At 52.5% G+C, this 11,866-nt stretch overlaps 1 protein-coding gene across 2 annotated transcripts in view; it reads right to left on the bottom strand.

Annotated features, from left to right (window-relative positions):
- Nucleotides 1-2,823: 2,823 nt before the first annotated feature.
- Nucleotides 2,824-11,866, bottom strand: part of SCN5A (sodium voltage-gated channel alpha subunit 5) — a 79,840-nt gene continuing 70,797 nt past the window's right edge. For both annotated transcript variants that reach the window (XM_077129773.1, XM_077129772.1), the window contains 4 exons: nt 11,259-11,400; nt 10,479-10,579; nt 9,092-9,362; nt 2,824-6,516 (listed from right to left, as the gene is read on the bottom strand). In XM_077129773.1, the coding sequence (XP_076985888.1) occupies nt 5,276-6,516; nt 9,092-9,362; nt 10,479-10,579; nt 11,259-11,400 (1,755 nt within the window). In that variant the 3' untranslated portion in view covers nt 2,824-5,275. The remainder of the gene's footprint in view (nt 6,517-9,091; nt 9,363-10,478; nt 10,580-11,258; nt 11,401-11,866) is intronic.

Genomic DNA, 11,866 nt, shown 5'->3' with positions numbered 1-11,866 from the left:
GGAGTACTTGATGATTTCACAAGCCACTGATGGGACGTAGCCTGCAGTTTGAAAAGCCCTGGTCAACACGGGAGAAAGACAATTGAACAAATGTAACAGGAATTTACGATGGGAGATTGCTGCCCCATTTTGACCTGGGGACAAATATCAAAGATTCAGGACCCCAAGCCAGGCATCCTTCATGTGCAGATTGTTTATAAGGAAAACAGCTCAGACACTTGAGCCCCATAATCACACCAAGGATAGATAAAGGGGTCTGACAGGGTGGAGGTCTGTGGGAACCACTGAGTGGATTTCTTTGGCGAGAGCTTTGGCTGTGTTGTTGAGAGGCCCCTGCAGCCTACCGGTGAGGGAAAGTCAGGTTAGGGGGAGGAGGGGCTAAACCCAGGTCTGCTGAAGGCACTTCACTGGGCTCCTTGGAGATCCTGGAGATGTGTGGTGATAAATCCATTCTAGCAGGCTCAACATGAGGCTCAGCCCACGTCAGCAAAACCAAAAACCTGTGTTGGTTCCTATTAACTGTAAATGCCTGGCTTGCTCAGAAAACCAAGTTTAAATACAGCCAATGAGTTCTCGCCCACTCATTTTTTCATTCCTAAGCAACCGCCTGCTACCCGCTTCATAGGACCCCTCCTTCTCAAGTAACTTAATGTCAGCCCATCAGAACACTTCCTCGCTTGCTTCCGCGTTCACTCTGTGTGAGCTTGCCCTTCCCACCCTCTCAGCAGAGCTCCCTTCGACTTTGCGAATGGGTTGCTGCCTGATTTATGAATCGCTCAATCAAGTTGTGAGAACCTAGATTGCGTGAGAAGTTTTCCTTTATCAGTGACCTGCAGGTTGGAGACGCAGTCACCGAGGAAGCAGAGTAGATGCTGATGGAGTCTGACACTGCCCTGGAAATCAAAGGAGGTTCTTGGGCCAGCTGCTCTGGTGGGGCCTGGGCGTGGGTCGGACCCCATCTGTGTGAGTGAAGCAAGTGCCCTGGAGTCTGTCCCATGGACCAGAAATGCGCACATTCAGAGGGAACCTGCACGCGCCCCACGTATGCCAGGCAGTGTCAGGATGTGGACTCACAGGTGCCCAGGGGCAAAGGGAGGGATCACAGGGGGCATCTGGGAAGATGAAAAGTGCAGGGAGAAGGCTCAGTAGGACGTCTCCAAAACCCCCACAGAAATTCCTACACGAGAGAGTCCTCTCCAGCCATCTGCCAGGTCTGGAGGGGAAGCCCCTAACTGCCTTCTCCCCAACTCTGCTGGGAGCGCCCGGCACCAATGGAGGTTGGGAGGCTGGTGGGAAGGAAAAAGAGCATCCAGCTAAAATAGAGCCAGGGAGCTGAGATACTTTATGCTAATTCTGAGATTGAACTATTGCATGGACCTGGACACTCTCATGACAGGGTGGAGGCGGTATTTACACTGTAAAGTGACTGCAGGCTGCTGTCCTTTTACCCAAGACTGAGCCGAAAAACCACAGAATCTGCCCAGGTTTACACCCAGGGCCGGGGAGTTATCTTCACTGAATAAAGCTGAAAGGGGTGGGGAGAGGCAAAAATACAGGTTCGATGGTTATATTGGTGTCATGTCTGTTCACAGTCCGACTTCACAGGCGTCGACAATGAGGAGTGTTTAGTGCCATGACGAGGGAAGTACCAGGAGTGGGGCAAATGGTGGGAGGGGCGCGGAAGTGATGGTCAAGGAGGGCTCCCTGAGGAGCCTTAAGGTGAGACCCGAAGGCTGAGGGGGAAGAAAACAGCTCTAGGTGGAGGGGTGGCAGGTGACAAGCTGGGAAATGGGAAGAACCTGGAATCTCGGAGGGGTTGGAGGAAGACGCGGCTGTGGGGTTGGCAGGGCTGGAACCTGCAGGCCTGGAGGCCCTGCGAGGGGTTTGGCCTGGATCCTGAGGCAGCAGGTTTTACCCAGGGGGTATTGAGTGTGGATTAAGAATATCATGGGTAGCCACGTGGAAGTTTGGAACGGATGAAATTGGAGGAAGGGGACTAATGAAGGGCTGCCCTGGCTTAAAGAGGTGGCAGCAGGACGGAGCTCACTGGTGGGGTTTGAGAGACACTAGGAAGACAGAACCAACAGGGCTTGGAGGTGCAAGGGGGTGAGGGAGACGATGGGCTAAAGGCGGCATCTGCGGGCATACCCTGCTCAGACGATTAGGCGCACGGGAAGTCCAGGCTGGAGGTATGAGTGGATGGGTTCATTGTTGGTGGCTTAGATTTGAAAGCTTGGAGATGAAAGCAGACTGCTGGCTATGCTGGTCTGAGGCTTGGTGGATGGGAAGGGAAGAGCGTATGGAAAAGGAGAGGGCTCAGGGCCTAAGCAGACAAACATTCAGAGTCAGAAACTGGAGGGTGTGCTCCCCCAGGAGGCTGAGAAGGTGCAGTCACAAAGGTAGGAGGAAACTGGAGAGTGCCACAGAGGGAGGAGAGCATTTCAAGAAGGGGCTGCTGTCCACTGCGGTAAGCACTGGACAAAGAAGACTGCTGAATCCATCCATGAGGAGGGTTTTGGTGGGAGGTGGAGGCAGTAGCACTTGCTGAGGGCTGAAGAGTGAGGGGCAGGTGAGACGAAGAAGCTGGCCCCAGGAGCTGCCTCTGCTTCTGTTGCCCACAACAGCTGTCTCTTCTTGCCCTACTTTTTCAAATCCCAAATTGTGGGAGCCCCCAAATCAAGGTTCTCAACCCCCTTGGTGCCCCAGATTGGGAGTCCTGGGAGACAGGCCTTGGGGGGTCTTCTCGTGGGCAGAGGAGGTGTGTGGGGCTTCCCACACAGTCTGCTCTGCCCACACCCACTTTTACTGGGAAAACCACCAAAGGTCCTATGTTGGTATAGGAATTTCACCCTGCCTGCCATCACCTTGGTTAAATCTCAGCACAACAAGAGAATCCAGACCAGGTCATGTAAGCTGTTTATTGGTTTGTTTTAAAAATATGTATTTTATTTATACACGAAGTTTGGTGAGAAGCGCTCGATTAGTTCAGACAACATCTGGCACTTGATGCTTGTCTCTCCTACCTTTCTCCCACCCTCTTCTCCCCCTCCTGCTGGTCAATGTGCAATTCTGGAGGGTGGGGTGGGGATGCCCCCAAAGCAAGAGGCTTACTAAAAGCTAAGGAGTCAGGTCTAGCTGGCCTCTGCCTGCGGCCATGTCATCCACAGACACCGAAGTGCCTGTCAGTGGCCAGCCTACGGCACCTGTCTCAAGGCTCCTGGGCTATGCACCAGCACAAAACCAGTCTCCTTCCAGCCAGCTGGGCTGGTAGCCCGGCCTGCCTCCCAAGTGCATTCCTACCTATGCAGCAGGCAGTGAGTGCCAGGGGAAGGGCACACACCTCTGCAAGTCTTGAGAACAAAGCACAGAGAGATTCACAAAAAAATAAGATTTCCACTCGGAGACATGTCACTGGGACAGTCTAAACTAAGCCCCACACTGGACTCGGGGAACATGGGAGAAGAGAAATCGCTGGGCGGTGGCGTGGGTGCTAGGGTGCCAAGGGAACTTGGGATGACAAAAAGAAACATAATACTTTACTTGCCGGCAGTGCCGCCCTTCAGCACTGCCCTGAGTGTTCCGAACGTCTGGCCCTTCGACAGCTCGGCGAGGTAGGTTAGGAGGAGCCGGGCTCCGGCTTCCCGGGCTGCCCGGAGCGGGCATGGGACACTGCGGGGGGATCTGTGCAGCAGATACACGGCGGGAGGGTAGCCGAGCTCCTGCCTGCTCAGGCTCTGCTGGCCGGTGCTTTGTCACACTCAGGGTGACAGTTCTCTTCATTAAAAGGTTTGCATATGCTAAACAGGATTGTCAGTAGCTGAAGAGGCCCTAGGGGTAATTGGACTAGAAAAAGTGTTTTTCCCTGATAAAAGCCTTCTCACAGGACCTCTGCGAGAGCCTGGTCCCTGCCCCAGGAGGTTCCTGTGTATGGGAGCCCCGGGGACCTGGGCCGAGCTGGTGGGGCCACATTGCTTCCTTCCGAAGGACACCTGTGGGTCATCCTCCTCCCAGAGCACGGAGGCCTGGCCAGACCATCCTGAGGTCCCTTCCCTCCCACTCCCAAGCCTCTGGGTGTGGAGAAGAGCTGGGGACCACACAATCTCATCCTCACTGGCTAGAGGCAGAGAGCCCTGGGCCCGGGCAGTCGGGTTCTTTCTTCAGACAGGCTGAGGGGCCACCACAGCTGAGTGCTGCTGAGCTAATCTGAGCTGCTTAGCTCCAGCCCCGGGCAGCTCAGCCCCCGGGCCTGACGGGCAGGCCTGCCAGGCTCTGGGAGCGCTGGCTCCCTCACGACCCTCCAGTATTAACACTAATACTCTTCACAGGAGGCCAACTCTCCTGGGAAGAAAAGGCAACCCCAGTGTCCAGGATTATTCCTGTGGCCCAGGTCCCGCTTCCAGTAGTTTTTATCTATTTATTTTGTAGGACAGACCCCAGCATGACCTGAATCAAAACACAGGGAAAAGAACAGGACCGTGGGGACAGTGGGAGGCCTGCGTGAGCGCCAGAGACTACAGTGCCCACCCACGGGGGCCGGGAGGAAAGCCCGCCTGTCTCCAGCTGGGGACGGCCGCGGCTGCCTGACACTCGCCAGATGGGAGACCGGCCACAATGGCCTGTATCTGGCCTCTGAGTGTGTGTAGAGGGTATGTGCACACACGTGTGCAAAGAGGGGCATTCAGCCATCCCTGGCACCTCAGCCCACGTGGCAGGGGTCTTCATTCTGCCCCTGGGTGGGTGAAAGCCCGTCAGGTGCCACACTGGATTCCGTTTTTGCTTTTTGAGAACAGAGTTTTCCTGGCAGTTTCAGCAGCTCCATGGACACTCTTGTTCAGAATTGAGAAGAGGCAGTGTAAGTCGCCACCGACATCCATGGAAAAAACATTAGTTCTTTGCTCAAGTAAAAAAATATCAAATATAATAAATTTATGAAATCCCATTCACAACATATACAGTCTCCGTGTCAGGTTTTGCCCCTGGGGAGGGGTTGCTTTGCAGAGCCTGAGAGTGTTGCCTGACCAGAGCAAGCCACAGGCATGTGTGGGACCTCCAGGGAGGGACAGGCCACTCCAATGGTCAGCTCTGCCAATTGCTTCTGACTGTTGATGCGGGTGCCACACAACTCTGCCTTGTACCACCCAGGACAGAGGTCCACCTCTTACCCCACAGCCTGAAGGAAGGAAGGCCCCAGCTGATGCTGCTTTGTGACTGCATTCGGGCTTGCCACGATGCACAAGCCTCCTCTCAGTGTGTCCTGGCCAGCCGGGGCTGAGGCTCACACTATTGACTCACGGTCCCTGTCTGGGGATGGAGGGAAGTCTGCAAGATCTTCACTGCGGCTGTAGTCAGATGCCCGCACCTGGAGGTTATCACTGGTGGCCCTGGTGACACTGTCATAGGAGGGAGGGAAGGAGGTGGAGGAGATGGAGGAGCTGGAGGGTGGGCCAAGGCGCTGGGAGAAGTTCTCATTCATCATGTAGGCGATGAGGCCCTCTCGCTCAGGGGCATCCTCTTCGGAAAGGCCACTACTGCCCGTCTGCTGGCGGAAGAGGAAGGAGGCATGCCTCATGGAGCGCTGCAGCAGGTGCCTGCGGAAGGCCCTCTGGATGACTGTGGCCGACACCTCCTCGTGCTTGCGCCGGAGCGTGGTGGTGATGGGCTCATAGGAGATCTTAGATGGGTTGGCTGCCATGAACTTCTCCTCCATCTGGATCTTCAAGGCATCCATCTCCCCAGACTCACCCAGGACCCTCTTGGTGAAGGCAAAGAGGATGTCCATGCAGTGGATACGGTCCCCGCTCACCATGGGCAGGTCCATGTTGATGAGGCTTATCTGGTTAGGCTTGGCGATACGGAGAGGCTCAGACAGGGCATCAGCAAAGTCAGACAGGGCTGAATACTCAATGAACTGAGTGGCCTCCGGGTCAAACTTCTCCCAGATCTCATAGAACATGTCAAAGTCATCCTCGCTCAGGGGCTCAGTGCTCTCCTCAGTGGCCACGCTGAAGTTCTCCAGGATGATGGCAATGTACATGTTGACCACAATGAGGAAGGAGATGATGATGTAGGTCGTGAAGAAGAGGATGCCCACAGCTGGGCTCCCGCAGTTCCCCCGGGAGCCGTTGCTGTTGAGCAGATTGGGGTTGCAGTAGGGAGGACCTGTGTTGAGAATGGGACTGAGGAGACCATCCCAGCCAGCCGACGTGGTGATCTGGAAGAGGCACAGCATGCTGTTGGCGAAGGTCTGGAAGTTGAACATGTCATCAATGCCAGCCTCCCACTTGACATACGCGAAGTTGGCCATGCCGAAGATGGAGTAGATGAACATGACGAGGAAGAGCAGCAGGCCGATGTTGAACAGGGCAGGCAGGGACATCATGAGGGCAAAAAGCAGTGTGCGGATCCCCTTGGCCCCTCGGATCAGCCTCAGGATGCGGCCGATCCGGGCCAGGCGGATGACTCGGAAGAGCGTTGGGGAGAAGAAGTACTTCTGGATGATGTCTGAGAGCACAGTGCCTGTGGGAAACAGTAGAGATGGCAGCCACAGATGCCACGTCTGGCCTTCTCCCAGTCCAATATCACTGGCGGTGCAGTGAGGAGCCAGGGAGAGGACGGGCCTTTCTAGGAAGACTGGGTCGAATCGGGCATGTTAGGACCCTGCCTCCTCCCCCCAATCTGAGCCATAATTCAGAAAATTAGGACCCACTGTGCCTTCTTAGACCATTTATAACTTAATCTTCTGAGTACATCTGCCCAACAGACCTGTACCAGCCCCATCTTTTAGACAATGGATTCTGAGACCCGAGAGGACACTCTCAGCATCTTGGAGGTCCAGCATGGACCACAACACAGGCCTTCTAGCTCCTTGTTTCTTTAAGTGTGGTCCGAGGACCAACAGTAACAGCATCTGCCGGGTGCTTGCTAGAAATGCAAAATCTCAGCTCAGCCCAGGTCCTCCAAATCAGCGCCTGTGTTTCAACAAGCCCAGGTGGTTCATGTGCACACTGCAGGGCAAGAAGCACTGGCCTAGATATCGGAGAGCTCCCCTACACCATACATGCCTCTGCATCTTATTTCAGCCTCTCTGGGATGGTTCCTATCAACCTCCTCTTCCTCTCCTGGTCCCCTTGGTGGCTAACCTGTGTCTGGAGTTTTAAGGAGCAGGGATATAAATGATAGGGGCAAGAGTGAAACGAAGTCTCCTCATGTGAACTTTCCAGATTGCTCATCTAATCATGTCACTGGCTGACCTGTGTCCTAGAGTTAACTGTCAATAGGGCACTGGGCTGACACTTTACAGTCTTCACTTCATTTAGTCCTTCCAGTCACCCTAGGAAGTGAGGTGGCACCATCATCTTTGTCTTCCAGAGGATAAAACTAAGAAATGAGGGAACTTACCCAATTGTCACCTAGTATGTGAGAAGCTGGGAGTTGGCCCAGACACTCTGGGTCTAAGTCAGCCTCTTAGCCACACCTCTGCTAAGGTCCAAGCACCAGGACCAACAGGTGTTCCTCAAGCACATGCAGCACCTCCTGAAGTTTTTGAGATGGTACCTTACGTGTCACTCCTGCTGACAGCCTGCATTCTCTAAAGAATTCCTGAATTCTCTAAAGCTTCCTTCCAGTCCCCACCAGGCATGCACACTCCTGCCCTCACTCTGACCTGGGGTCTCCCAGAGCATTTCCTGCCCCTACATGGGACTTCTAACCATCTGCCCATCACTGCAGTGACCGCAGCCCCTGCCTTAGTCTCTTGAGTTCACTGAAGGCAGGGGCTGCATATGGCAGAACAATGAAAGTCACAGCCATCTCAAGGCAGAGCCCCATGAGGTAGACACAAAAGTTCATGCTCTGAGCACATCTGACAAAAGAGAAAAAAATAAATAAATCGGACTTCATCAAAATGAAAAAATTTTTGTGCTTCAATGGACAGCATCAAGAAAGTGAAAAGATAACCCACAGAATGGGAGAAAATATTTGTAAATCATATTTCTGACAAGGGACTGATCTCTACAATAAAAAACAACCCAATTTAAAAATGTCTCCAAAAATATATATATAATGGTCAACAAGCACATCATGTTCAACATCATTAGTCATTATGGAAATGCAAATCGCAACCACAATGGGTACAACTTCACACTCACCTGGATGGCTAAAATAAAAACAAGACATAGTAACAGGTGTTGGTGAAGATATGGAGTAATGGGAACCCCTCAAATATTAACGGTGGGAATGTAAAATGGTGCAGTCACCTTGGGAAACAGTTTGACAGTCCCTCAAAATTTTAGATTAGTAGTTAACTAACTATGGTGGGGAAAGGAGGGAGTGTGGGGAGTGACTGCTAATGGGTTCAGGGTTACTTTTTAGGGTGATGAAAATGTCCTAAAATTAGATAGTTAATGACAGTTGCACAACTCTGTGAATATACCAAAATCACTGAGTTGAACATTTTAAAGGTTGAATTTTGTGGTATGTGATTTATATCTCAATAAAGCTGTTACAAAAAAGGAGTTTGGGCTCTGAGATCAAACAAACATGAGTACAAATCCTATTGCTCCTTTTCCCTAGCTATGTGGTATCTCCCTGCCTTGGTGCTGAGTTTACATGACGAATACATGAAGGAGCCTGGCATGTATTAGTGACTAGATTTCAGAATATTCCCTCTCCAAGGATAATCTCTGACATGGAGGGCTATCTGCCTCCCATCCCTGGGGGTTCATCTCATCCTAAGCCTCTTTCTCCTTCAATCTAGGGGGCAGGTTTTCTTGGGAGGGTAGGAAAGCCTCCACTGCCCCCACCCTCTTTCCCGGGATTATTCTGGAAGCTTCCCGAACAGTCAGAGAATGGCATTCTAGGGGGGTCCTCTGCCAGATTGCTTTCCTTGGACTGAGCAGGTTCTCCCAAAAAGTATTCTTTGGTGTGTGTGTGTGTGTGTGAGAAAGAGATGGTGGGATGAATGAGGAATGTGGAGCGGAAAGAATGCCTAACGCTGTACTTGATATTAATGGTGGACTGCCCCAGGCCCAGGGGCTAGAGGAGAGGTCTAGCCTGGGAAAGGCATCTCTGTTCCTCAGACTTTCATACGCACCCACGATGGAGAGGATGACAACCACAAAGTCGAAGATGTTCCAGCTGTTGGTGAAATAATAGTGGCGCAGGGCAGCCATCTTGACGATGCATTCGCCTGTGAAGATGGCCACGAAGAGCAGGTTGATCTTGGCTAAGATGTTGACTTTCTCAGGGCTCTGGTCATCTGTCTCCACCATCATGGTCACCATGTTCAGGCAGATGAGGAACATAATAGTGACGTCAAAGGCCTGCTTGGTCACGATGTCAAATATGAAGCCCTGGTACTTGTTCTGAAAGGAGGGGCAAACAGGGTGACTCGGTAGGGACCACTGAGAGGCCAGCAAGGCCCCTGCTGATGGCCCCCGGCCAGACCATCCACCCTCCTACTCTACCTTTTGGTAGACACCCCTGCCAGACTCCTACTGGGAGGACAGAGGAAGAAGGTATGGGGGCTGAGACTGTCTGGCCTTCCTGCTAAAATGCTCCCCAAGCTTCAAAGCTCAAGCCTCAGGAATGTACCCCCCCACCCCAGTTCTCCCTGATGGATCTTCAGGAAAGGATTTCTCTGACCCTGAATTTCCTAAGTATGTTGTTCATTATGCTTCTCTTCTTGCTCCAACTGCCTCAAATTTAAAGTTCAATTCTAGTAATTGTATCAGCCCTCAGGCCTTATGTATTTTCTGTATTTTTTTATGGAATTCATTTTATTTATTTTACTATATTTATATGTGTCTTTAATTATAAGCCAGATCATGTTATTTTGGGGGGAGAGAAAAAATTATAAGTAAGTGGAACCCCCGCAAACACACACATGGATAATGAACCTAGAACAGAGACAGGTGAATAGGAAAGAATCAGATGAAAGTGATGAATTGGATTAATGAACTGGAGCTGCCATTTAGGTTATGTCACCCAATAGTTTGAAAACTCTCCCTCTCCCTGCAAAATACACACACACTACAATGGTGCTATTAAGCCTTGTGGGTCAGTATTGCCAAGGCCCCAGCACCCCTTTCTTGCTGCACCCACCACGGCACTCTTGACTACAGATCCCTGTTTGGGTTGTAAGGATAAGGTTGGGAGATGGGCTTGGGGGCTGTGAGACTGTTCTGCTCTTCCTGGTAGGTGAGGAGGGGGCTCTCAGAGGCAGAAGGGTTTCTATGAGTGGGGAGGGTCCCCCGAATGTCATAGTCTTGTCATGGCTTCTTCCCTATCTCTATGAGACAGAGAACTTTGTGTGTGGCTAGACATCCATGAGTTTCCTTCTTCCCTAGAACTTGCTGAGGGCCCCAGGCTGGGCTGAGAGACCATGAAGAGGCCCCAGTTGCTGGCCATATGTCATGGGGTCTTCCAGGGCCCCCGAAGCATGTCCTCCCCACTCCTGCTAAATCAGGAGCCTGGCATACCAGTGGCCGTGGGATGGGCTTCTGGGGCTTCTTGGAGCCCAGCTTCTTCATGGCATTGTAGTACTTCTTCTGCTCCTCTGTCATGAAGATGTCCTGGCCCCCTAAGTGCAGAGAGACAGTCACCAGCCTCATTTTGGAGTCCTCAGAGACCCTAGCATGAAGGCTCAGGGGTCTTGCCTCCTTGATGAGGATGCGCGGTTGGCCCCTCCTTACTTCCTCTCCTGGTGGAGAAAAGGACATTCTTCTCCTGACCCAGCGATTTCTCCCCAAACTGGCTTTTCTAGGGGCCCCCTCTCCAGTCACCTGGAGATCTCTCTGGCTTTCCGACCTGGAAACCTAGCTCTCAGCCCCTATCTCACCCTTCCCCTGTGCTCAGCCAGCCTTGTTCTCTCTGCCCACTTGGTTTACTACAACCTGATCATGGCCCCTATGATGGAGAAGACCCCGGCCTCTTGGCCTTGTGTCTGCTCAGGCCCCACCCATGTTTCCTGATCATGGGCCAGGAAAATAGTCCCAAGCCCCACATGAACTTCTCTTAGGAGCCTCATCTCTCAGGTAGATTACGGCAGATGTGGGGCTTCCCACACCTGTAAGTTATCTTCTTACAGGTTTTGGCATGTTACACCACGGACACCCCCCCTTCCCATCCCATTCCAGCAGCAGCAAGAAGAGGACCACCCCCAAAAGGGAAGGTGAAGTGGGGCCTGGAGCCTGAATGGTTTCTCAACCCCGGGTGCCCAGCCCTGCCTGCTTAGCTCAGGTGGGGAGCCTGTGCTCTACGTATCTTTTTCTTCTGTTGGTTGAAGTTGTCAATGATGACACCGATGAAAAGATTCAGGGTGAAGAAAGATCCGAAGATGATGAAAATGACAAAGTAGATGTACATGTAGAGGTTGTACTCCCACTGGGGCTGCTCTTCATACTAAGGGGAAGAAATCAGACAGGGGAGTCAGAATGGCTGGGGCTGAGGAGTCAGGGCAAGGTGGTTTGGGGGGTTGGGGGAATGAGGTCTAGGGATCTTGATCTTGGGGGCTGGAAGGGATGTGGGCTAGAGGCCCAGAGAAATGTGGCCCAGGGGCTCAGACAGGTGAGCATGGGGATGGAGGCAGAGGGTAGGCCTGGGGTGTCCTTTCTGTGGGAGAGAGGTATGTCCAGGGGAAGGTCACCAGCACAGGTGCGTGTATGAGTGCGCATGTGCATGTATGGAGCAGGGCCAGGGGTAGGTGGGAATAGAGGCAAAAAGAGCAGATGGTGACAGGCAAGGAGAGCAGGGACCTGGACTCAGGGCAGGCACATTATCAATGTGCCTCCAGCTCCTGAGGCACAGGGAGGTCTGAATATATCAGGGTGTCTCAGTTTTCATTGAACTATCAGCGTGATTGGATGGG

The sequence above is a fragment of the Tamandua tetradactyla genome, chromosome 15 (genome assembly GCF_023851605.1).
Source record: "Tamandua tetradactyla isolate mTamTet1 chromosome 15, mTamTet1.pri, whole genome shotgun sequence".
Taxonomy (NCBI): Eukaryota; Metazoa; Chordata; class Mammalia; order Pilosa; family Myrmecophagidae; genus Tamandua; species Tamandua tetradactyla.
This window is presented reverse-complemented; position numbering and strand designations above follow the sequence as displayed.